Raw genomic sequence first — 26,355 nt, forward strand, 5'->3', positions numbered from 1 at the left:
TTGTTTTGACTTTCAGTGTATTTGTATAGACAGTGAAAGAAGCAAATATCACCTTTTTTTGTACTCTCATAAGGGTAGCTTTGACCTCACTCTCTGATTGTCAAAGGATCTTAGCCATTGCTAGAGATCAGAGTGAGGTCTCTGCTGCAGAGGACTTGATCATGGAATCTGAGCTTAGTTTTCTCCTGATCCACACCTTCCTCAGTTTGTCTGTAGTAGTCAGTTGGTTCAAGGCAGCCACGTAAGGAATGTGTTCATTGAAATAGAACATGCTAGTGATGAGGACCATAAAATGTATAATAACTAGAAACACTTTCTCTCAAGATTTTTGTTCATTAATAAAGTGACAAAACCTATGACAATGAAAAGGAAATGTCATTACTGATAAGCCCAGTTTTTATTATAGTTTATTAGGAGGAAATAGTTTTCACATTAACAAGTTGAGTGATGAGCATAGTTTAAGCTTCATACTTCCTTCTTCTTCTTTTGTTATTTAGAAGCAAAACATAATATTTTTTAAGTAGTTCAAATGAATTTTTCCGATTTTTTTCCTAAGGTTGCCCCTTTGTCTGTCAGTTCATTATGTTTTTATGCCATAACACAGTGGAATTTCTGTCACTATGGTAATATGCATTTGGTCCTGAAACAAATAATGATATTTCTTTTGACTTTTGTATCTTGACTCATGAATTTGCCCTATGTAGTAATTTTCATGATAATTATCTTATTTGACTTTTAAATAGATAAAATACCATGTTGTATACACATATAAAGTCATTTGAATCTGAAGTGATTTTTAAAAATAAAAGTACATTTTATATTCACCTAAAGCATCGTAGATGATGATCCTATGGGTGTTTTAGAAATTATGTGTTGCTATAAATGAGGCTGTCAAATAAACAAATGATTAGTGCTTCACTATACTATGTTGCCACGTAAGAGGCCACACATTACAGCATCTTGGGCATCCTGTCTGTGAAGCAGTGTGATTTGCATTCTCTGTACAAGAATGTGGGAGACAAGGGCCATGCTAGCCCTTTAGATCACAAGAAGGAATATAAATGGGAACCCCAACTTGACATATGTGATTCTCTTTCTCTTCTGTATGGAACATCTCCTGTAACTCTGTATCCGTTGCTGGATCACAAGCTACCCACCATGTTGCCCTGAGGTCTTTGCCAGAATTCCAGTTTTCCCAAGAATTATCAATTACTCCAGTATAAATCATTGTATTATCTGACCTCTTCAGATAATGCTACCTCAGTCCTACTGGAAGACATTCACAGTTATGCAAGTCTTTGCTTCTTCCTCAGAGGAAAACTGTAGAATTCTGGAGAGAAGAAGGGGAGTGTGTGTGGAAGAGAGAGAGGAGAGAGAGAGAGAGAGAGAGAATGAATGAATAGATGAATGTTATTTATGTGTACTACCAGGATAGAGTCTTGCATCCTTATGGTTTTCTTTCCTTTTTCAGTGATCACAAAATAATCTCAGCAACTATCATATTTGTTTTATTTTTTCATCACCGTAGTTACAATACCCAGGCCACTGCCTACTCAGAAAGATTTCTGAATGTAGTATTGAAAAAAATATAATAGCACGGAAGTTCTAAAAGAAACTGCCTCATTAACACTAATGAAAATGTAAAAACCAGAACAAAATATGGTATTTTATTGTTAAATTTAATATTAAACAATGTCATTACATTTGAAAAACTATCTGTAGATTAGATTGTCACTCTTTAAAGAATTCCTAAGTGTGCCTGATTACTGTGTAGATATCATACCAATTGTGAATTAATGGCGCTGCTAAGAGTTCAATAATTGCAAAGCAAATTATAAAAACCTATTCAAAGTATAACAGGAGAAATTACATTTACTGTGGGGCAGGAGGACATCTTACTATGTTTGCTATGATGTGTGGTGAAAGCTTTGAAAGAAAGTGTTTGGAACCCAAGGAAGTTAAATGTAATCATGGCAAGCCTGCCTCTTATTACTGAGGTGCCAGTTTATCTCAGATAGCATATGGGTTGTTTTTAAAATGTCTTCCCCAGAAATTGGAGCTTGTATTAAGAGCCTTGGTATTTTGGGGAATGGGGAAAAAGGTCACTCGGTTACTCCTGTGTAATCCCTTGCGTCATTCACTTAGACTTTCAACAGCAAGCCTGACTTGGTGGAATCATCATGATCTGTCTTTGCTAGTACCCAAAAAATGTGGATTATTTTGAAAAACAATATAGGGAAAAGATATGTCTCCTCAAAAGTTGGCTGATTTTATTCTTTGATGATCGATGAAAGTGTATCTTCTTTCTTTTTTCTTTTGTGAAAATGCACTAATCTCTTAACATCTGTGAAGATTCAGTTGTTGAGAACAGACATGTTTGCCTTTGCTTCCTGAGAGCAAAGAGAATACCAGAACCCCAAAGAACGGCAGCGATGCCTCGGAGGTCCTCTTGTAGAGATAGATACTCAGGGACATAATCTAGGGGAAGATGAGAATGGTGATCTTAGAAAACAGTAATGAAGAACAAAGCAAAGGAGGCTGCATGCACTAAGAATAAAAATAGACATCATAAGTAACATGGTCCATGTGTCTACTTAAAAAGATGCTGATGAGTTTACAGCTGATTTGGAAATACCTCACTGTGGTCACCTGACAGTGGGTTTTCTCTAAGGAGTTTCAAGTGTGTATCTCTGTCCCTCCTTTGTCTTCCTTTTCCTCGCTTCCTGCCTCCCCCTCTCTTCCATCTCTTTCTGAATGTACTACATCTTTCTTGTTCTCTGCTCTTCATGGACATTGCACAAGCAACAGCAGCTTGCACTTCTGAAATGTTAGTGATAGAGTTTTCAGAGGAAGGTTTTGAAACCTTTCCATACCTTTTCTATGAGAAGAACACGGTACCTCTAGTTCCATAATTAATCTCTTAATGGAATGAGTTTTTTCTTGAGGTAGAAAAGCTGTATCTTATATTTCTTTCTAGGTATAGTTCCATTGTTTTTGGACTGAAAAAAAAAAAAAAAGCCTTGGATATTTCTTAAAAATTAAAATCAGGATGGAAACAGAGGGTTTTTTTTGTTTTTTTTGGTTTTTTTTTTTTTTTTTTTTCTTTTCCTAGTGATGTCATACTCGCTGTTTAAGTCTGAGTACTATATCACTGGAAGTAAGTGAGCTGGACGATTTAACTTCAATGTCACAGGTCTAGCACTCTCTAAGAGGCTTAATTACAGTTAGGATTTCCAGGACTGTTTTCTACAATTATTTTGATTAAAGAAAGCTCAGTTGAAGCAACCTCATAAAGATTGATGTCATCAACTCAGTTGCACAAATACCACAACAAGTCCCAATGCCTTTAAGTCCCAATGCCTTTGAAAGTGACAGAAGAGCCAAAATGAGTGAGATAAATTTTTTAAAAATGTCCCTACTGCATGATAGCTTTCAGCATCAATGCTGCAGTGTATGGGTCCGCATATGAGTGTGTGCATGATGACTTGGTGGGAATCATCTCAGTCTCCATTAGCAGGTGGAGTCATAGCCCGCTGGGTTTGAACATTCCACCACCAGGTGAGCTGACTCCAAAGCTAGCCCTTCAGGTGACTGACTAGGGGTTTCTTTGCTACATGCAGCTGGTGGCTAGTGGTTTCTATTACAGACCTAAGTGGGGCTTGATACCTACACAGAACCTTCGTGGACCCAAGGAGGCAAAGCCTGGCCTGTGCAGGTTAAGATGAAATCAGCATTTTGCCTGGATTTGGAGAGGCTCAGTCTGCACATTGGAGATATTGGTGTCTACATTTGAAAGAGTCTGTTAAGTCAGGAAGCCTCCACAGGAGCAGTTAATTCTTAGGTACAATTAGATATGTGTAAAGGCCTTCCATCTTGTCAGTCTCTTTCTCAGATCATACCTTTAACATAACTGGAAAGGGCCTTACAGTAATAATATTATTTATCAACCTCTCCTAAGGAAAAACATGAATTTTTTCACTTCTTGGGACTGAGTGTGTTAACTCAGGAATGAATACATGTACAAATTGGCTCATTATGAAGACATGTCGACCAGGATTCTGATGGATGATTTACCTGTTACTTCATATAATAAAAGATGGCGCCACAAGGTGGACCAGGATTTATGCTTCCTAGTAATGGAGTTATTATAATTAGTAGGGGTGATATTTTATCTATGTCATCATAGGATACACCCATTTAATTCTCTCTTCAGCAGGGATTCAGTGATATTTTCATGAATGGGGTGGCAGATATTTCAAATCACTATACCAACAGTAAGAAAAGAGTTTTCTGAAGATGGATCTTAGAGGATAGCATCCTCTTGATGAGAATCACCAATTTCACGAGGCGGGGGACACAGACCTGAATTTCAACTCTTATATTCTGTGTTGTCTGATGTCCCTCTATGATTTTAGAAGTAGCATTGACCCAAAGATAAATCTAATCTGGGTGTCTTCGGTGAAAGAAGAATGCATAACTGAAACACTTACTATCTGGTTCCCTATCAGCAAAAATCCTCAAAACACTTACCAAGTATGGAAGATCCTTTAATGTGCTAAGGCATCTCAGAAGAGAGAGGAAAACTGTGCACTTTACACAGGAAGTACATCTTGAAGTAGGTTTTGGAAACGTGTGAGATTTGGTTCTATAAACAGTCTATGGTTAGGAACAGCTTGAGATGAGGATGGAAGCAGATCAAGGTGGATCCTGAGGGGAATTGGGATATATGTGTTCTTGGGAGTCAAGGAGCCATGGCAAAAGAGGGTGGATGGGACTTTGAAAAGTGAGTTTAAATTGTTATGATATTAAGTATGTAATCATTGAAAAAAAATTTGAACAAAGTAGGTGTGCTGAAAAGTAATCTAAGGAACTCCATCTGGCATTTGGTCCACATTACTTGTGAACAGAGAGATTAACCAGCAAGGAGGTTTCTGGGACATGAGGTTGGAGATAAATACTATAAAGCTATTGCAAAGTAAAAAGACAAAGTGCCACAGGACTAACTTTACAGAGAAAGGGAAAGAAAACTCTGATTAGAATACAAATTTGTTCAGAAAAATGGAAGCGGTACTTCTGCTGGACATAGGAAAATTATTCGGGAGGTGGAAGACCTAGAGGAGAAGCTCTGTCTTGGTTTTTCAGCTGAGCCTGTGTGCACTGCTTGGTGTGCATGCAGAACACTGAGATCCAAGACCAAACAAGAGCACAGGGAGAACACAGATCTACAGGAGCCTGCATGTGAGAGGGAGAAGATTGGATCAGGAGCCACAGGAGTGCTCTTCCAGATGCAGAGTGCAGAGTGAGGAGGTGAAGCAGAAGACAAGAGAGGAGAGAAGCGAACGCCATGAGGCTTACAGAAAAGGGGAAGCGACAAGAAATAGAGTCAATTTCCTTAAGTATAGAAGAAGAAATAGAGCAAAGTGTGTGTGTGTGTGTGTGTGTGTGTGTGTGTGTATACATGTGAGTGTTTAGCAGAGGTGAGAACTGACATTCTTCCAAAGCACTTGAATATGCCAGGTATTTTTCTCTGAACTTTCCAAGTCATTTTGTTCCATCTGTCTACCTACCATGAACTCAACTCTTCCCCATTACTCCTGGGTGATAGAATATTCCACCTACTACATATTTACTTAGAATAACACATATGCAATACAGGGAATGAAAGAATGCATTCTGAATTCTTTTGATTTTTGGATAGGTTGGAAAGAAATCCATGGATCCAGAATCCTTGTCACTTCAGATTTTTGTCACATAACACTTGCAGAGTTTTTAGAGGATAATCACAAATGTAAAGTAAATAGAAATAAGTGAAAAGAAAAAACCTTAGTCATCATAGAAAGCATAATGAATATAGTCATTGGAAGGATGGAAGGCAGGAAGAATACAAGCTAGTAGCAGCTTTGGAGCAGACAGATAAGCCATTTTAGGAGTGTGGAGTCCTCTAGACAACAGCATCTACCTGTTTCTCCTGTAACAGATATTACTGCTAGCTACAGCAGTCACTCCACAGAAACTAACCTTAAATGGGAATAAAATGTGCAAGGGATCAGGCCTGAGCTACCAGAGATTTTTTCTTTATCCCCAGGCCTCAGAGAGCTAATATTAGAATAAAGGTTCTTCAGAAACAATGCTGTGGTGTGTTATTCAACTGCCAATTATTAGCCAACATTCAAAAAGCTTTCTTCATATTTCCAGAAACATGTAGCAAAAACCATAAGGGGAAGGAGAAGCCATCCTGTCCCTGCAGACGTTTACTCCGACTACCTGTTGCCTTTTCCTCCTTGTTCGCAGACCTAAAGTAAGCTGCAAGTTAGGCCGATCGGCAATCCACGTCAGGTGTGCCTCCACCTCAGCTCCTCCTCTCAGGCAAGCCAGTGACCTGCAACAGAGCCAGGTACCATCATCGTTAGCCAATCGTGATTGACTTCCTGTGCTGCAACTGCCAAAATGCTTCCCACTTCTGGTCTGTCCTGTGTCGCTGTAGACAACTCTTGCATTTGCCTTTAATTTTTCTCTGTGTGGACGGGGTGGGGGATGAGTTCTGGCCTTCGGTGTTTTCATCTCAAGAGGAACGTCTTTCTTCTTTGTGACGGGTGAAAGTTCTTTGCTGTTGTTATCAAATCGTTTTTGTTTCCATCATTCTGTAATATAAATGTAGTAAACTTGTACTGTATGTATCGCCATAGTGGCTATTCTTTAAAATTCTTTCTCTTTCCATGTTTTGTGTATTTTTATACCGTCTCTGAAAATTTATCAACATTTGATAAATTTATCTACTTTGTTTTATGTAAATTTCTTTTTAAATGTTTTGTCCACAATATTGCACAGATGTTATCAATGAATTTGTACATATCTTTTAGCTCTTATTCTATTATACTGTATATTTGTGGCAGTTTACTTTTATTTTATTTAGCTTGGAGCATGATTGTAAGATACTGTGAATATTGATGTCCTTATAAATATTCATATACCAACTCATTTGCATTGAACACGGCAGCTAGTCTTTCTTCTTTTTAGGCTACAGAGACAAATTGACTGACCAGATAATCTAGATATTTACCAAAAGCTATAGATTAATAAGGCAACCTCCAAATAAATGACTTTTTTTTTTTTTCCTACCAGTAATATCAGAAATGTTCTCAGAAAGGGAATGTTAAGTGTTCATGCATGGTAAATGAGATCTCTATTATCACTTGGAGAAAAGAGGCAAGAAATAAAAGCATAAGCTAAAACATCATTTAATTCTTTAAAGTACAGTATGTTGCTCTGAAGTTCATTTGGGTGTGTGGTTATGAATGAGGAATTCAGTATGTGGAAATTCACTCACATAAATGTCCTATATGTAAATTCCCAATCGGAATTCAACACATCGACTCAATTTGTAAAGCATGATCATTGTGGCTGTGAAGTGCTGTAGGTGTTAAATGGGATAATGTCACCCTGGAGTGGGTTCTCCCTGCCTCCCAGGTTCAACATTGCATTCATGAAACTCTTCTGAAACAATAAATGATAAAACTAATGATGATACCTCCTTGGGAACTGCCCACTACTGATTAGCAAATTATATATTCATCCATTATTTTAAATGTCAACTATTTGAAAAGCATAACCACACAGATTAATTGCATTTCTATAATGAGAGGCAGTGTGCTTCTTAGAATTTTTGTCTGCCTTATATGCACAGTGTTTTATTTGTGATTATGTGAGGTGTCCTACAACACATAAGTGCTTCTCTTGAGGGGGTTTTCAAGTGGCACTTGGAACTTCTTGTGTCTTAAACAGTTAAATGCCTTTGTAACTAAATGTAGTCCTCTTAAATGCTTTTGTGTTTTTTGGTTGTTTGTTTTTGTGTTTCTCTTGTTTTGGTACCAGGGATAGAACCTAGTGGCACTTAACCACTGAGCTACATCCTCAGCCCTTTTTTAAAATTTTTAGTTAAAGACAGGGTCTCGCTCAAGTTGTTGAAGTTTGGGTTTGAAGTTGCAATCCTCCGCCTCAGCCTCCTGAGTTGCTGGATTACAGGGGGTGGGGACACCATGCCTGGCTCTTAAACACTTTGAATAAAAAGGAAGTAGAAGAGATAAGACAATAAGTAAGTAATAACACAGCCTCACTAAGGTAAACTGCCTGATTTCAAAAAATGCTGTGTTTACTAGTATCTAAAATTTAAAACATTGGATGCAGAGAGAGTTTTGATTTTGGTGGAAAATTGCGTTAATACAATCCATTTTCCAGGTATTCAGTTGCTGCTGTTACATTATTACCTTCAGTATCTCAGAAAGGTTCTGTGTGTTGTGTTTTGCTTTTTCTAATTGCCTTTATAATTGCTTCATCTAAGACCCTTCAGCCCTCAACGCAAGCAGGTTCCTAGAGCAACTTCCGCACACAGGCAAGCACCTCTTTGTGCCTCTGCATTATCAACTCTTTGCTCACCTGATGGGAAATTCTTCATTTTTCAAAATACAGTATCTTTTATATGCCATCAGTTTCCTTACCTATGGAAGGAAATTCTGACAGATCAACAGAGGTGGGCCATCAGGGCTAAGAATGAGGACCGTGACCGAGTACCAGTGGTAGTCACGCTTAGCCCTGTATCCTGGAAATGAAGGGTGGACTCAGCTCAGGTGAACCTTGCTCTGAATTGACCAAAGCCAACCAGCGTGCCCTACAGGTCCTCTTTCCCTTAGTCCCCAGCCCTCAACCCTAGTCTTGATTCAGCTGTCTTAAGTTACAGGGAGACTGACATTGCTCTCTGCTCCAGAATGTGAAGCAAGGATGAAAGATGTTCAAACCACTTCTCTAGACCCAAATACTCAGACTCTATTCAGGCTTATGGAGCATGTAGCATTATTAAAGGTGGCAATCATTCTGACCACTAATAAAGCAGTTTTCCAACACTGAATCCCTAGTGGTTCCAGAATCCAGAATTCTAAATAGGACATAAGTAGAATTCTTTCTCAGAATCATGGAAAACACTGAGATCTATTTAAGCAATTGGAAGCAGTCAACAAATACCACACAATCCCGGGGTGCCTGTCTATGAGGAGTCTGGCCTGAGGAAGACCTCATTTACGGAATATTGTTTACACCCTGTTTCTTTTCGGTATTCTCAGTCCTAGTTCATCACTTACACTTAGAAAGTGCTTTGTGCTTTCTAACGAGTGTTTCAGGTGGCATGAGGTAGAACTGCTAAGCATTGTTCCAGCAAAGGTGAGCAGAGGTGCCAAAAGTGACTGACCCCAATCCCTGCAGCCTAATAGAACTAATAGGATGTGACTGTTCCTAGAGTCTAAGGCCAGTCGTGACATGGCCCAGCCATCGCGGCGGGTGAAAACAAAGGGGAGGTAAGGTTTGATCACTTTACTACCTGTTTCAGCATCAGGTACAATGCAGGCATGAGATCTGTAGAAATGATAAAATATTATCTGACTGGGATTTCAAAAATATGTAAGCTAAAATAAGAAAGCTAGGGAAAGAAAGTATGAGTTTCAAGCACGTAGGCTTTGTTCTACAATGCATTGTTCTGTGAAATCCAGAGAGACGAAAATCAGATTTTCTTCTTTTGTAAATTCACTCTTGAGCAAATAGACTAGATGTGGGAAATTCGCGGACATTTTCTTTGGGATTTTAATGCAATACAACTACTTGTTTTGACATTTGCCATAAATGCAAATCGTTGGGAATTAAACTGAGTTTCTCTGCCACTAAAAAAGTTAATTTCTTAGTTATGAAAGTAACGTTGTACAAACATACAAGTCATCTGTTGAACTTGGAGCACCTGTTACTTTCTCCTAGTGTTTTTCCTCTGTAATAGAGGAGAAAGCCAGGTGCTCAGAAGAAAGAGATGTGAGTGCTTTAGGAAACAGCAGCTGATGTGCATGCCGTTCCCCATCCCTGTCTGAGAACAGGCCCTCTCTTCAGGGCCCCGCGGGGGACAGCACCATCATCCAGTCTTCCTGCAGCAGGCAGAGGAGCAGGGCATGTAAGCCCCAGCTGTCCTTCAAGAAGGGAGCTGCAGGATGCGTCTCCAGGCCGTCTCTCAGGATGCTCCTGAGGACCATTAAACTCACTTTTTTGTGAAGGAAGGAGATGCGGGCACCATGCACCCCCCGCACACACACACTCATGAACATAGACACTTCACTAAGGGCCCAAAGGCTTGACTGGAACTTTGCCGTCCTTCTGAGGCTTATTTATCACTTGAGCTGGGTTATCTCTGATGGTCTTCGATTTGGGGGAGAGGAGGAAGAGAAGACCATCTGCAGTTTCATGTGGTGTACATTTCAAAGTCTAACAGAGCCAGATCCCTTTAGAAACCCGTGCAGAAAGCCTCAGCCCCTCACTTGTCATCTCCTGTGCTGTGGGCCCCTGGACCATCAGGCCTGTGTCCTCCCACCCAGGACAGGCCTCTCCTGGCTCCTGCCTTTTCATACTTCGAGGCTGTTGTTCAGGCTAGTAGTCTGGGTCCTTCCGACTTGCCCTTCAGAAGCGCATATCAAATCCTTTTGATCGCAGCCCTCCAGCCCCTCCGTGCTCCTGATATCCTGCTTCTGGGTGGTGGCCTCGAGCATAATGAGAGCTGCCAGGCTGCCTCTGCGACCCAGAGACTCTCTGTCCCCACAGGGTCCATAGCTGTCTGCACACCTGCCTCTGGCTGGCCCTTCTGGATGCTGAAAGAACACGCTCAGGTGACTCTTCGTAGATTGGTGTATATCCAGAGATATTTCTAGACCTACTTGCATGTTGAAATTGTTTTCTAGATACTTTAACAAAAGGAAGATAAATAATCCACCAACAGGGTCATGAGCTCAGTGTATACAAAGATGAAGGTGAAGGGCTTAGGGTTCCTTGGCAGGGACTGTGCCCAGTCCCAACGTGCTCCTCCATTGCCCAACATATGTGAGGAGCCAGTGGTCTTTGCTGACTGACTCAGTCTCTCCCTCTATAATTGTTCCCTGAAAAAGTTTCTTCTCGCAAAGTCTTATTTTGTCCCTGTTCTTCATCCCTTTTTTTTTTTTTTACCTCCAGAGTTGCCATGTTTGACTTTCCCATGGTCCCTGAAATGCTTGGCCTTACGGCACTGAAGACCCCCCCCCCCCCCCACTGTCTCTTAAGATCTCTCACAGTTTGGGGCTTTAAGTTTCTGGATTGCAAGGATATTTGCACATAAAATGTGTAGGCGCCCCTGGAGCAGGAGGAGGGCACCAGCCATAGGGCGATCCAACAGTAACATTTTGAGGTATAAAATGAGGATGCAGAGAAGAAATCAACCTCTTCCACTCAGTGCCCCAAATTAACCCCAAATAACCTAACTTTAAAGGCCGTGCCCTCATTTAATATCTCCTTCCGTTACATCAGGTAGAAAAATTGAACAAAACCTAAGGGTGATGTGGGAAATCTCTATACCTTCTTCTCAATTCTGCTGAAAACTTAGAACGGCTCCGAAAAAAATAAAGTTAAAAAGCAATACAAAACCTGAGAGCAGAGAAGCTCCAACCACATTTCCTCTGTGGGATGCTTGGGAAGAGGTGACCAGCTTGGCCAAGGCCGGGCATCGTTCAGCTCGGCTCATGCCGAGTAGACCTAGAGCATGGGTCCTAGAGCATGGGTTGCCAGGGCTGCTTCTGACCAGTTGGGCACATTTTCACCTAGAAAATGCTCAAGTTCTGTGGTGGACATGAAGGAACAGTGTGGATAAGAGGAAGGCCCCAGGAAATGTGGGTGGAGGGCACGCAAGGCAGGCTTTATAGGTGGCTCTTGGGCTGGCTTGATGCCGCATGGAGACCACCTGACAAGTATTTCCAAGCATGGAAAAATCCAAGAGGGTACTTGGAAACGCCCCGTTCAGTTCACAACAACAAGGGCAGTATCATGTCAAAGAACTACTTATCTTCACCAAATTTAAATCATAAAGTGTTATATTAACAGATTATGTATTCAAATGATGGTTGTTATAAGAATGATATTGAGGATTGTATCTGTGAAATGAAATGTAGAAGTTCATATTGCAAATGAGAATGTCAGTGACTAAATTGGTATATTGCCATGTATTGTGGCTTCATTGCATTAAAATAATGCAAGTACCAAAAACAAACAAACAAACCATTATCTTACATGTGGTTTCTGTAATCCTATTTGATCGATTTATAAAATTTGAAGTTTTAGTTTTTGTGGCACTTTCTATGGGCTATATTTAATGTCATATTTAAAGAAGAAAAATTTTGTTAAGACCTTTAAATGACATAAATAGCAGCTGAATCCAGTAATATGGGAAATGAAATGTTGGTATTATTTGATACCTATATTCATAAAAAGAATTTAGACAGCAGTAACTCAGATGACATTTTATAACTAACTGAAGTGTATGCTGAGAAATTTGGACATATTATTTAGCCGTCACATGCTTATGAGCTTTTGTGTATGTTAAGTTACAATATTTGGTGACAGAGTGTTTGGGGGTCATCTTTTAAAGTCAAGTAGTGTCATAACAAGCTCCTCAGTAGCTCCATTATTGAGTGAAGAAAAACAAAACCAGCTAGTTCCTGCCATTTTATTCCTCTGGAGTATGAGAGAGAGCATATAGTAAACAAGAGAATATTCTCTGAGAAGCCTTGAACTAAATAGAGTTCACACCTCCATCAGCAGACAGCTGATGGGTACTGTTGCTACCCCTAGTGACAACTTAGGGTACTAAAGTGAGGTTCCATGCTTTGTCCGAGTTTTTGCACTTGTCAGATATCAGAATCTATTATCTGAACTACTCAGCTAAATTAAAAACCCAGCCAAAATTTAGAGACACTCAAAAATATATTACCATCCCAACTTCACAAGTTGGTAGCTATGTGACTGTAAATACATCGATCAAATTTTCTGTTTTATTGTCTGTAAAATGGAGGCACTATTATATGTCTAGTGTGGTTGTTGAGGATTAATGAAGTAAGAGCTGTACAAAAAGTTCTAGGCAGACATTATTCCTTAGGAAAATATAATTCACTCTCCTTTTTCTTAAAGTCTTTTCATCTTCCCAAAACTCAACTCTCGTACTTGCTGAAAATTTTAAGGAGAGTGGTTCTGGTCAGTAATATTCCATAGAAGGTAAGCACAGAGGGAAGGGTGATAGTAAAATGAGATAGATGTTTCTATGGTTAGTGGTTTTGAATTCTCTGTAGATAGTGTGTTTCCTTATTGACTATACCCACAGGAGCTGGGTTTCTCTCACCTTGTCTTTAATACAACACTTGATCTCTAATTTTATTCATTATTTTTGTCTCATGCAAATGAGAAAATAGATACTCATTATTTAATCATATAATGGGGAGTCTGTGTCTGGCATTTCTTCTTACCTTCAGGTCACATGTGGTTTAGATGCAAAAATAAATAGAAATGAGCTACAGGTATCATTTCCGAAATGTTAGATCACCTGTCCTCAGATACTACTTATGCCCCTATTTGAATTAATGTATGGATAAATGCAGTGGAAATGTTAAGGCCAAGTAGGACACTATCATCTGCATCCATCTGCAGGGGTCAGGACTAAAGATTTGAGACCTTTTTTTTTTTCTTTTGGCCAATGTCAGCATTTATTTAAAGCTTCCCCAGACCAATTGCAAATGGATTTTTTTTTTAATCCACATTATGAACCTTATGAAGCATATCAATTTAACTATTGAAATGAATGTAGGTCTCTAGCCCAGGATGGCCCTTCCAGCTTGGAGAAAAGCATAGCAGTAGGTGGGTACATGGCGCCCTCTAGCAGTTGAAGTGCACGTTGCAACTAGTAGTTGGCTTTTCAAAATAATCCAGTTAAAACAAAACCCTCTGTTTAAGGCAGAGGGGACTTGTTTCTCTTTTAGATGTGTCTTTTTAATACTTTTGGGAAGGGGCCATAATGAATCAAATCCAGTGATCTCTAAAAGCTGTGCATTATTTATGAACAGATACAGTTGTTTTCACTAGGATTTATGACATGAATTATAATCACCTAGTCTAGTCTGAGTGCAGGAGAGGTCATTATCCCTCTTTTGCAGACTGAAAAGAAAAAGAACAGAGAAAACTTAATTGGCTGAATGGAAGAATTCCTTTTGTTTGCCATTAACATCTTTGAGACATAGCTAAGATTTTTTTTTCCCTAAAAAAAAGCCATTTTTTTCTCTAACTAGTAGTAAATTAACCTCCAAATTAAATTATAGGTGGATTAAGAATAAAGGTTTATACTATATTAATATTGGCTCACTGTTGCACTGCATGTCACTGAGAATAATAAATACATCCACCTGGCGAGTGCCTTACTTAAGAAGCATTAGAGACCTTTAATTTCTCCACCCAGCTCACCTGCTGGGTAACTCTTTGTTCTTTAGTCTTTAGTCATTTGTGCTGCAAATGAATATTACCTTCAGGTTGAAAGCACCTTCTCAAATGAAACAGATTTCTAAAATTGCTTTTTTGTTGAGCTCATTAAGTGCTTGACACAGTGCTCAGAAATCTATATTATCAAATTTTACTCTCATGGTACACCTATGACATAGGCATACCATCCCTCTGTCACTGTCAAGGAAACCAGAGAAAAAGGGTTTCTGTCGCTTGTTGCTGATCTCACAGGTGGTCAGCCGCTGCACGCACATGTGCTGTAAGCCCAGGTGGTTATCTCTACCAAAGCTCTGCTCCATACACCGCTGCTGGGGTGTGCCTGCCTCTCTGAATTTGCTCTTTTCCTTCACTTTCATCCATCCATTTATTTAATCACTCTTTGATTTTCCAGGTCTTGTCTTCTTAGAAAAGTTAGAAAGCAAAGTATTAAAGATTTCTTAGGAGATGAATTCCAAAGGACTTCTACTAAGCAGGGTGCCACCTATGAAGAAAATTTCTGAGGGAGAGATGGGATAGGAAGGGGGAGGAACTCCTGGAGGAAAGCTGAGTGGCACTGGTTGGTTGCACCCATACTCTTGTGGACCATGGGGTATGGATGTGAGAGCCCACCTAACCCTTTCACATTCTGAAAAGAAAATACACCCCTCTCTCACAGCTGGACTTGTGGACATGAATTGCTAGATTAGTGGTGTACATTTACCCAACACCACACAAAGCACAATAATATATTCACCAAGGTTCTTCTGACTTCTGGGCTCCCATAGCAATCCGTTGAACAGACACTATAAAGGGGAAGAAGAACAACCATACTGTCAGTTCAAAGGGCTTGTTTTCTAAAGCAAATGCTGCATTAGAGCTAGTTAATAATCCCTGGTTGTCAGCTGTTTTGACAGGGATGGTATTTGGTATTTGCAATGCTACATTTAATGACTTCCTTCCCAGAAAATCAGGAAGTTATTTGAAGGACCAAAAGGTATCAAGAGTAATCCTAACTAACCCAATAAACTTTGCATATGAAAGGACTGGAAGCCAACAGAGCCAAAGTTGTTTATCATTGGAGGCACACTTCAGGAAGGACCCCAATCTGGGCTATCACTTGTATAGCATAAACCGAAGTCATGAACCAGGGACTTACCCCCAAAGGTGAGTGTCTCCAGGCTTTGTGGAATGTCCAGGTATTTTGATGTCAACCTCTGTTTGAAACAAGATAATGGACGGGAAAGTGCACTTTAGAATTGAATGGATAAACACAAATACTTATTTTGGATCATTCGTTTATTTGACCTATGGGCTCTTTTTAACATTTCGTTTGAGTAAAGAAGTGCAAAACTCTTCTAAGAACACCTGCACTGGGGAAGCCAGAGGAGCAGGAGAGTGGAAGGGAGACTGGGGCCACACAAGCAGCTTCACTGTTTGGGCTCCTTTCTCGAATCCAAAGGTGTCTTGCAAGATGACCAGGCAGTATTGTGACAAGCTCACCCAGTATGTGTCTCCAGTATGGCTGTCTACTCCCAGATCCATTCTCTCATCCAGAGGAGAGTGGGGGTATGTTAATCACCGGGTGCACAAGTCCCTAGGGCTGCCCTTGCCTAGAGAGTGGAAGATGCACTACTGTGTGCAGATTCCAGGGCCTGTGTGACCTGGCCCTGGCCTGGTTCAGCTCCGCCACCCACCGCCAGCTTCTTACACCCTCTCTACCATGCTCTCTCACTTTCCCATGCTCCGGGATGCCCCCAGCCAGTTATATGTTAAATGTTAACTTCTTGGAACTTCCTCATAAGTACTGAGTTGCTGGCAAACTATCACTTATCCTTCAAATGTGGGGTCACCTTGGTTCCTCTGTTCTATTATGGGAAAGAAGTCTGCAGAGTCAAATAAATTCCTTTCCTACCTTGCAGATATGTGTGGAACTTGGAGAAGGAGAGGTATTCTATTGGATATTTCTCTAATACATTTGATCATGAATCTGTTCTTTTCATTTTTAAAAATTTGTCTCTTTTGATTCCAAAAATACACCTTATAATTGTTTGCATTAGACTGTAGGCTTCTTGAGGGTTGGGAATGTATATTTTCTCCTTGGAAACGTCTAGTTGTTTCAATACATATTGGATGAAAAAATAAATTAATACTAAGGGTGGAAACAGACACGCCTATTATTGTAAAGCTGTTGTGATGATTTGCGGAGGTGTTTTGACTCCTGGCAGGGGGTTCTGCCTATAGTCATGACAGTTTTCCCTCAGTAGTTAATTCACTAGTCGCACCTGCTTGCCGAGGATGAAAGAGAGGTTAGAGAAGAGAATGGGAATGAAGCACCACTGAGACAGGTAACATAATGCTGCAATTCACGTTGAGAGAGAAATCTCTATTAAACTCAATCCTAGAAATCAGTTTGAAAAAATGAGTGGCTTTATAATGGAAGGAGAAGTAACATATCGTGGGAACCATTCTAGAAAGACCTTCTGTACTTAAAAGAGAAAGACCTTATACATTTAGGACCAAATAGTAACATGGACTGGAGTGAATTAAGACCTTGATAGTCTTCAAGAACAGAAATGATTAGGAAGACTTTTCCCCAGATATAATTCAATAGACAATTATATCTTTAAAAATAACATTCACATGATACCTACATTCATTTGATTTTACTTAGATATTCTTCTTTTAAAATTTTACATGAAGTTTGTTGAAATGGCACTCCACTCCATCTTTTCTCTCTTTTCTTCTCTATTGTTCCGCCCTCGCTTTGAGAGTTGCCTGCTGGGTTATTTAGCACTTGTTACATGCCTGCAGAATTTCTAAAATTTCTCCTGAAGCCAAGTTTAAATATAAAGTCAAAAAGTTGAAAAAACTGTGAAGAGTCTCAGTGACAAGCAGCTATCAGCTATGAGAGTTTTGAATGGAGAGGTCACCCTCTGCTGCACCGTCTGCTTCCCTATGTGCAGTTGCAAGCCGGCTTGTAACAACTTTGTCTTGTAGCAGCTAGCTGGTGAGCTGTGAAGACCGCTGGCTCCAGCTGCCAGGAGAGGGCCACGCTTCTTCTTCCCCTGTGCCCTTCACAGGCAGGGATGCATCCTACCTGAACCTACCTGAGTGATAAATCTCAATAAGACCAAGATCTTCTCCGAGTCTGTCACTGACATGGAAAAACCGAGGGGCAGAGTGAGGCCCATGGGCCGATCCGGAGTAGGACAGATGGTGTCCTTGTTCCTTTCTCACCTTTCCTCCCTCCTTTCTCCTCCCTCCCAGCTGCTCTCAGGTGCTTTGCCGGGTATGGCTGGACCTGAGGAAATATGTTCCTGGAGGATGCGAGGTACAGGCATCTCATACTGCTTTGGCAACCTTGCACACCGTGGCTCTGAAAACAGCCACCTGAGGTCTCAGCAAAAGTGTAGTGGGGCTAGAATAAATTGGGGGCATTCTATTTTTTCTTCTCTTTCCAAAGCCTCCATGTTCTAAAATTGCCCACCTTGTGCAAAGTTATCACCTCCTATGTCTCAGTCCCCCTATTTAGTCTACCTTCTGTTGCCCCACCAGCCGAACACTATTAATGAACATATGTAACTGTCTTTGACATTTTGGAGTAATTCACATTAGTAATTTAGAGTTTACAAATGACTTTTATATATTCAGTCAACAAATCCTTATCATTCACCTGCTAAACACCAGATGCTCTGCTTGATGCTCTGAGTTTGCAAGATGCTGATGCAAACTCCTCTGTTCAAAGGCTTTTCAACCTAATAAAGAAGTCAGGTTGTGTGTGTGTGTGTGTGTGTGTGTGTGTGTGTACTTGCAGTTCAGGGTAATCAAGAAGCATATACACAGAGACAAAGGGATTGACTACCAATGTTGGGGACGCCATTGACTGTGGTCAAGCAGAACTTTCCAGAAGGAGGCAGTGACATTGATGGACATTTTAGTAAGAGTAGGTAGAAGGCCATTAGAGGTAAGAGTTGCCAAGGAGTTAGGAACCTGAAGTCAAACAACTTGTCAGGGAAACAAGCCATTTAGCATGACAGGAGCAAAACATGTTCAGCTGGGAGATATAGGAGGAAAGAGCTTAAGTGAGGAAGAATGACTGGGGAAACTTCTGGAGAATTGGGAGCCATAATCATGATAACCATTAATCACATTTCACAAATGAGGACACCGATCCACCCAAGATTTAATCAACCAAAATTTGCAGAGGAGCTGTCTTAAAATTCAGATTCTGATTCCCTAAGATCATGGCGCTTAAGCAGGAGATGACAGGATGATTATAGCAGAGAGCCCTTCCCTAGACAATTAGCATCACAAAAGGGGAAATCCTTACCTCAAAAGAATCTATAATGGATAGAGTACCTAAGAGCATTCATTTGTTTGCTTCACATTTTGTTTTTTAGTTTGGTAATTTTTCAATGACAGAAAAATTGGGTGGCTAGTACAGCGTGTATGCTATTAAACACACGTATTTATTTTTTTTCATGCCACTTCATCCCTGACAATTTGAATGTATATCTTCTGAAAACAACAATATTTTTCTCAACCACTAAACTCAAAAGAGCAGTCAAATAACCTATAATCAAGTCTATGTTCGAATACAAAGTTCATTTTCAAATCTCTACACATGCTCCAGTTCAGGATCCAATCAAGGAATGACCACACGTTGACATTTAGTCATACGTTTCTTTTTCTTATGTTCAGATCTCCTTTAATCACAAATGTTTTCCCTAGTCTTTCAAAATACAATTTCAGGGTTCAGTACAATTTATTTTATTTTTTCAGAACTTCCCTCAGTTGATTTGTCTGAGAATTTACTTGCCACTAGATGTGACTTGTTTAGCAAGGTGGCTACATGTGGTGGTTTTCTCTGAGAATCACAGGGTGCCTGTCACGGTTTCTTTCATAACTAGGAACTGGGATCTGAGTGCACAGTTGAGTCTGTTTCTGCAGATTCTCTACTCCTAGAACTCTGCACGGGGGCCTCTGAAAGCCGTCCACTACAGCGACAAATTTGTGGTTAAAGGTTTTATGTCTCTTGAGTTTTCTGTAGGAAAATTTACATGAATTAATTAGGTTTTATCAGTTTCTAAGTAATTTGGCCTCATGTTCTCTTTTGTGACCATCACAACAGTTCTGCAAATAGCATCTTCTCTGAAGAGAAAACGAACTAAGGAAAGGTCAAAATGGCAGACAAGGGTCTAGAACTGGTCCATTCTCACTCTCAAAGCAACGTCCTTTCCAGTAAGCATCAGCTACAATCTGATCTCACTGGGTATGCTAAAGCAAGTGTCTCATGCAGTCTGTCACCACTAGAGGGCATCCAAGGATTTATAAAGTTATGGCTGTGTCTGTTTGGACTAGGCATCTTTTAGACTGAAGTTTACTACAGGATCATGGGAATACATGAATAAATAGAGATCACAAACATGGTGGCCTAGCTGGTGTCCCCCATTTCTGTTTGCTAATTTCAGCTTAAAATACATCGCATATGCATGAACTGTAAATACAATGCAACAAGGTTAAGGATAAATATGAGTACCGACTAACTCCAAAATAAGTATATGACCTATATTTAATTTATGGTGAGATTTTACATAGGAACATACAGTTGGTTGTTTTAAAGTATGTATTATCTACCTGTAGAAATAGAGAACGTGGTGCATGAATTTATTACTATTTTTCATGTCTTTCTCTCCCTGTTTATTTTTTAAATTTTCACAGAATGCATCTTGATTCATTGTACACAAATGGACACTTTGATTCATTGTACACATTGTACACTTTTCATTTCTATGATTGTACACAATGTAGAGTCACACCATTTGTATAATCATATATGCACAGAGGATAATGATGTTTGTCTCATTCCACTATCTTTCCTTCCCCAGCTCCCTCCCATCCACTCATTTCCCTCTCCGTAATCCAGCATTCCTCCATTCTTCCCTTACAGCTCCCCCCACTGTTATGTATCAGCATCCACTTATCAGAGAAAACATTCAGTCCTTGGCTTTTTGGGATTGATTTATTTCACTTATTCTCCAGCTCCATTCATTTACCTGCAAATGCCATAATTTTATTCTTCTTTATGACTGAGTAATATTCCATTGTGTATATACCACACTTTCTTTATCCATTGTTTCTCCCTATTTAGGAATCAAAAGTCATTATGAGGCCGGGCACTGTGGCACATGCCTGTAATCTCAGCGACTCAGAAGGCTGAGGCAGGAGGATCACAAGTTCAAAGTCAGCCTCAGCAACTTAGCAAGGCCCCAAGTAACTTAGCAAGAACATGTCTCAAAATAAAAAAATGAAAAGGGCTGTGGATGTGACTCAGTGGGTAAGCATCCCTGGGTTCAATCCCTGGTACCCCCCAAAAAAAATAAAAATAAAAAAAAATAAAGTGCAAATTTGGCTTTTGTTATATTGTGTTGCTTTAAAATTAAAGATCCCAAAACACGTTTTTGCATATTACATTTTTATCTACCATGAGTAAGATGTTACTATGTTTAATTCATCCTTCAAAAACTCGTTGCCATGAATAAATATGGAACAAAGCTAATCTTTATATATCTCCTCTGACTCTGGATTATAAAAACAAAACCTATATAGACGTAAAAGTAGAAGCCTATGTTTTAATTACTCAAAGTCAGAATAGTAATAAAATGACAATCATTTAGTTAGGGGGAACAGAAAAATATACAACCGCATGAAAACAGGTATCCAGAGCGTACTGGGAGAAGTTCAGTTTGTTCTGTAATTAGAAAATCTTCAGAAAATGCTGAAGTGAATAACAGAAAACACCAGTTTCTTTAGTATTCAAAATGATGAAAGGGAGAAAATGTTAAGTAGTCTTTAGGTATAGTTGTGATAGATTTTAAAGAGACAAAAAAAAAAGTAAAGAAATAAAAAGAAAAATTTATTTCTGCTTAGCAGTCAGATGATATGCAGAGCTTAGATAGGCTAAATTAACAGACACAGTCATTCAAACCTTCCAGCTTTTTGAAGTATCCTCTGAAAAATGTCAGGGTTATAGAAGTTTACCAGGGCCACAGGGGTACACCTTAGGAGAAATTGCTTTGCATATTCTTGTTTGTTCAGGTGCTTTTTGCTGCAAACAGTGGACCTGGCATTTGCTGGTCCTGAGTTAGAAGATCTTGATGACTCCCTTTGCCCCAAACCAACTTTGCTATCTTGCATTTCCATGGCCCTTTAATGGTGGATAGAGGAAACGGGTGTATGCTGTTGTGTGATGTGGATTTTTTATTGGAGGGGGGTACTGGAGTTTAAACTCAGGGGCACTCAACTACTGAGCCACATCCCTAGCCCTATTTTGTATTTTAATTAGGGACAGTGCCTCTCTGCTGCTGAGGCTGGTTTTGAACTTGCCATCTTCCCGTCTCAGCGCCCCCCCCCGCCCCCGAGCCACTGGGATTAAAGGCCTGCGCCACCGCATCTGGCCTTGCGTGATGTTTTTACTAGACCTGAAAATAAAACCGTGGGCTGTTTTACAGGGAGAGGTCATGGAATCCTTCCTTTGGATAATTTGAAAACTACAATATATTTCCAAATTGGTGAGATGATAGTAGTGTGGTTCTGCCAGAGGCAAGAGAAAGGATGACTAGGTTAGTCTTCAGGATTTTTGACCATAAATCTATAGGAAAAAAGGTAAAAAATTCTGGGGGGGGAAAAAAGCCTTAATCATCATCTGTATACCCTCACATTGCCACAAAGCGGTGCTATTGCCTAAGTTTATCTCCTTCCTGGAAGGCACCTTCAATATTTCCCCTCAAAGTCTTACAGTAGGCTTTCAGCCTCCTTTTGGAACCCTCAAGTGGCGATTTATTCATTCTCATGTATTTTGGAATGATAGAGGTCTGGATTAAAATCAAACTCCTAAAATTTCTTGGGACTATTTATAACTATTTCTTTAGAAAAATAAGTGAAAACCTTGGATCACTACAATGCACATTCCACAAATGGCACCGTATTTCTAGGCAGTGATCAGAGATGAGGTCCTTACCTTGGCCACTTGTGACTCAAACTGATGGTCGTATCACCTTTTTGGTAATAGGATTCTGGCCCTAATGAGCGATTATTAGACCGGCAGGATAGTCAGAAAGCTGAGTCTCTTTGAGAAATAAAACAAGGGCAGCTTGTCACTCTGGCAGTATCTGCTCTTCCCTGGCGGAGAGGATGAAAAGGCCAAAGGACTCTTTAGCCCTCTCTGTACTCACTACCAGCAGCTCTGTTTCCCTTTGTGTTGGGCACAATGACAAGCAGGCTTTCTTTGCTGGCCCAGCTGGGCTGCAGAACTAAAGCTCACAAATTTGCCATGTGAGCAGAGGATCCCTTTCAGAACCGAGGAAGTCAGGTGAAGCTATAAAGCTTGGAGTCAGTTCTCCTGAGTGGGGTCCAAGAGAGTTTCAGTAATTAGCTTTCTGCTCTGAGAGGTGCTGTCTAGAGAGAAGTAAAAGTAAATGAAAAACTTTCTGTTCTCCTAGCAAGACTTTGATGAGGAGACTAGGAGTCTTGAAGAGAGTCTAACTTGTAAACCGCTACCCCAGAGGGCTGTGAATATGTATTCTTTGTGGTGTTTGGATTGGGAGTTTAAAACATGTACCGAGGTGTCATGGTAAGAAGGGCTATGTATTCGGTGTTTGCAAATCAAATGCTTTGTGAAGTAGACTTGAAAATGGTCTGACATTTTATTAGTCCCCCTCAGAAGAGTTTATTATAGCTTTATCTAAAAGCTTTGTTGAGGATGTGGGAAAGGTTAGTGTGTTGGGAATAATTGACAGGAAATATTTAGGCTCACACTTGCCCCTTGGGGCTGAGATGGGTCACCATGAGAAGGGGAGCCACGAGTTGCGGAGGGACAATGACTGGCAGAGAAACCAGGGACCTGTGACGTGAATTGTTACCCATGCCTTGAGTGAGGGTACCATCCTATGACCGTGATCTCCGTTGATTTTTCTCCTTTTTTCACTCTTTGAGACCAGGAAGCCCCTCAGTTCTTGTCATTAGTCAACTGACAAGTGGGACAATGTTTCCTTGCATTTCTCAATTCAGATCTATTTGCAGATTCTCCTGGGAACAGTGTGCTGGGAGAGAACTGGAGGTTACATTTGGTCACAGAGGGAGTGTTGGGAAGTTTGGTTGGTGTTTGACAAGTGCAGGAGAGCCATCGGAATTCAGGGAATTCAGAAAGGGGGTGTCATTAGACGTCTTTGTCTAATTATATGATTCTAGAGTCAAACAAGTATCTGTGAAGTGGGGATCAGACCCCAGTTTTGCATGCTAACAAGAAAGAAATGATGGGATTCTTAATCTCTACAGGAGAATGATTGTCCAGTACTACCTTCTCTAATTATTTGACAAGAAACATTTTTCCCACGACCCATCTGTTACATTAGTGATTTTGCTGTAATTCATTGTTTACTAAGAGTGAAAGAGTTTCCACTGCTTTCCTCAAAACTTACAACAAATTAATTGCCATATCTTTGGAGGTCAAGTTCTTTCTAACCTTTTTCTAAAATTTCCTGGGAAGGAGGCAACTTTCCTTTAATGGGTAGCATTTTTATAATAGAGAGTAAAAAAAATAAAAATTGAACAGTTTGCTTCTTCCCCAAATGTTATATTTGTTTGAATTGCACGATAAGGTGTGAGATAGAAGCCTGAGGGCCCAGAGGGATCCCAGCTGGAATAGGCTAATTCATGAAATGCCTTGCTCTCGAAGTGGTGAGATCAGATGTGAATGTGCAGATGTGTGGAGGCTCCAGGCTTAATCCTGGCTCAATTATCCCCTTGCTGAGTTCCATGGACAAATTATTTAACCTCTCTGACTCAGGTGCCTTATCTGAAAAATGGCAGTAATTAAGAGGAGCTGTAATTATAGTCCTAAAGAGTGTAGGATAATGGTAATTTATGATAAAATGGATTGACAACATCATTGGTTTTCTTATCATTGCTCAATCCTCAAAGGGCAATGAATATATTATTTTATGCCTATTCCAGCTAAGAGAAAGATATTAAATATATTATATGAGAAACTTGGCAAGTGTTGTTCAGGGAAAAACGTAGCTTAACAAGTATGAACACAATTGCCATTGCTTTTGGAGGCATGTTCTCACTTTTCAGTAATGCTTAAAGCAAGTACTTTATCTTGGAGGGAAAAAGGTAGAAAAGACAGTACTACTAATACCTTATAATTAGAAACAGTGACCTTATAAAAAATTAATACTAAAAGTGAGAAGTTTTGTATTAATTATGCTCCAAATTTTATGGACATATTGAGACAATGCCTCAATATTTAAAATATTTTCTCTACAATGTTCATTAAAATATTTGATAATCATATTAAGTGAAAGTACATTTATTTATCATCCATGTAATTTCAAACAATGTTTAAATATCACAAACATTGGTAATATATTTTCATTTTCAGAATGGAGCTTCCTGTGGCCTAGATTTTCTTTAAAAATCTAGTTTATGATTAACTTTCATCTTTCTTCCACTTTGAAAGAATATGTTAGCATGCAGAAAGATGGCAGCTTTTAGAACTAGCCAGCTTTACTTAAAACATTCATTCTGTTCCTTCCCACCCAGCTCTGAACCTTGTTTCCTGATCTGTAATATAGATAAATTTAGTATGATTTTTGTAAATATTGTTACATGGATCTATACAGTTGGATGAACTCATCCATGGAGTGGCTAGCTCATTTCTAACCCTCTGTGAGGGCTCAGCTCACCTCACTCAGTGAGTGATATAGCCCAGCTTCAAGTTGGAATACCTAAAGAAGTTCCAAAGCCAGAAGAAGTGATTTTTATGCAGTTTTACAAAAGCAGTCTCTTTCTTGTTAAGCAAAGACATCTCTGACAGGAAGTAGTGTTGTTCAGGTTTCAAAGTAGGGAGAAAGCTCTGGATTCTAGAAAGACTTTGCCTTATAATAAACTGCCAAAGAGTATGAGCATTGCCGTTGAGCTGGGGTTTTATTATATCAACTTATTTGTAGAGTAGATTCTGTCCTATTATAGGTGCCAAATATGTAGTGTCTTCTACATTAACCTACTGGAAACAATTTGTGTGTGTGTGTGTGTGTGTGTGTGTGTGTGTGTGAGACTGGGGGTTGAACCCAATACCTCCTCCATTCTAAGTAAGTGCTCTACCATTGAGCTTCTCCCCCAACCCATTTATTTGCATTTTTCTATAGTTCTAGTGTTCAATTTTCTTAGGAAGTTCTTTTTCTTATTAAATTAAAGGAATTTTATGGTAAGAATCAATCTTCAAATGATAGACATAGCATCTTACATTTATATGTCTTTAGTATAAGGATGTGATATATTTTGTTGGATTAACACAATCAAATTATAAAAGAAACATAAAACATAAAAGTGTTTCTGTTTAATAAAATGAAAAGCTGAGATAGTACAAAACCTATCAATGTCCCCTTCATTGCAATTCTATTTCCTGAAAAGTGGAGATGTATTATGACCTGTCAAAAGGCTAGTTTTTTTTTTCCTTCTGAATCCACACATTGTGTATTTTACATATATTTATAGGTTATATATAAAGAGGTCAACTCATCACTATGTTGCATAACATAACATTCCCGTAATTACTCATTTATCCATTCACAGAAGTTTTTTAAAGATGAGACAAATTATTAAAAAATACCATCTTAAGCCATTCTATTCTAGGCCTGGCTCTAGCTATATAAAAAGGCAGGTAGACATTGTCCAATAGATATAGTTCCTCACACTTCATGTGTGTATTTTATATTCGCATTGCTGACTAGATAGGTGAGTAGCACAGTTACTATAAAACACACCTCAAAGATTCAGTGTTTTCTTTTGTCTTTAAAAATCTACTTCTCTTTCACTCAAAATCCAACCAGGATGTTCCCCTTGATGGGTGCTCTGGAGTGTTGGGCCTCCCAGCCCGCAGCTCTGCCATTCCAGGAGAAACTTTGAATCCTCTGTGGAATCACTGTCCCAGGTTGATAGAGAAGT

The 26,355-nt window shown here is 39.6% G+C and overlaps 1 protein-coding gene across 1 annotated transcript in view; it reads left to right on the forward strand.

Moving 5' to 3' along the window:
* NYAP2 (neuronal tyrosine-phosphorylated phosphoinositide-3-kinase adaptor 2) overlaps positions 1–26,355 on the forward strand; it is a 251,203-nt gene that overhangs the window by 203,102 nt on the left and 21,746 nt on the right. Inside the window, 3 exon segments of the mRNA XM_079133635.1 lie at positions 6,292–6,325; positions 6,327–6,354; positions 6,357–6,394. Coding sequence (XP_078989761.1) covers positions 6,292–6,325; positions 6,327–6,354; positions 6,357–6,394 — 100 coding nt within the window.

The sequence above is a fragment of the Sciurus vulgaris genome (assembly GCF_902686455.1).
Source record: "Sciurus vulgaris genome assembly, chromosome: 3".
Lineage (NCBI taxonomy): Eukaryota > Metazoa > Chordata > Mammalia > Rodentia > Sciuridae > Sciurus > Sciurus vulgaris.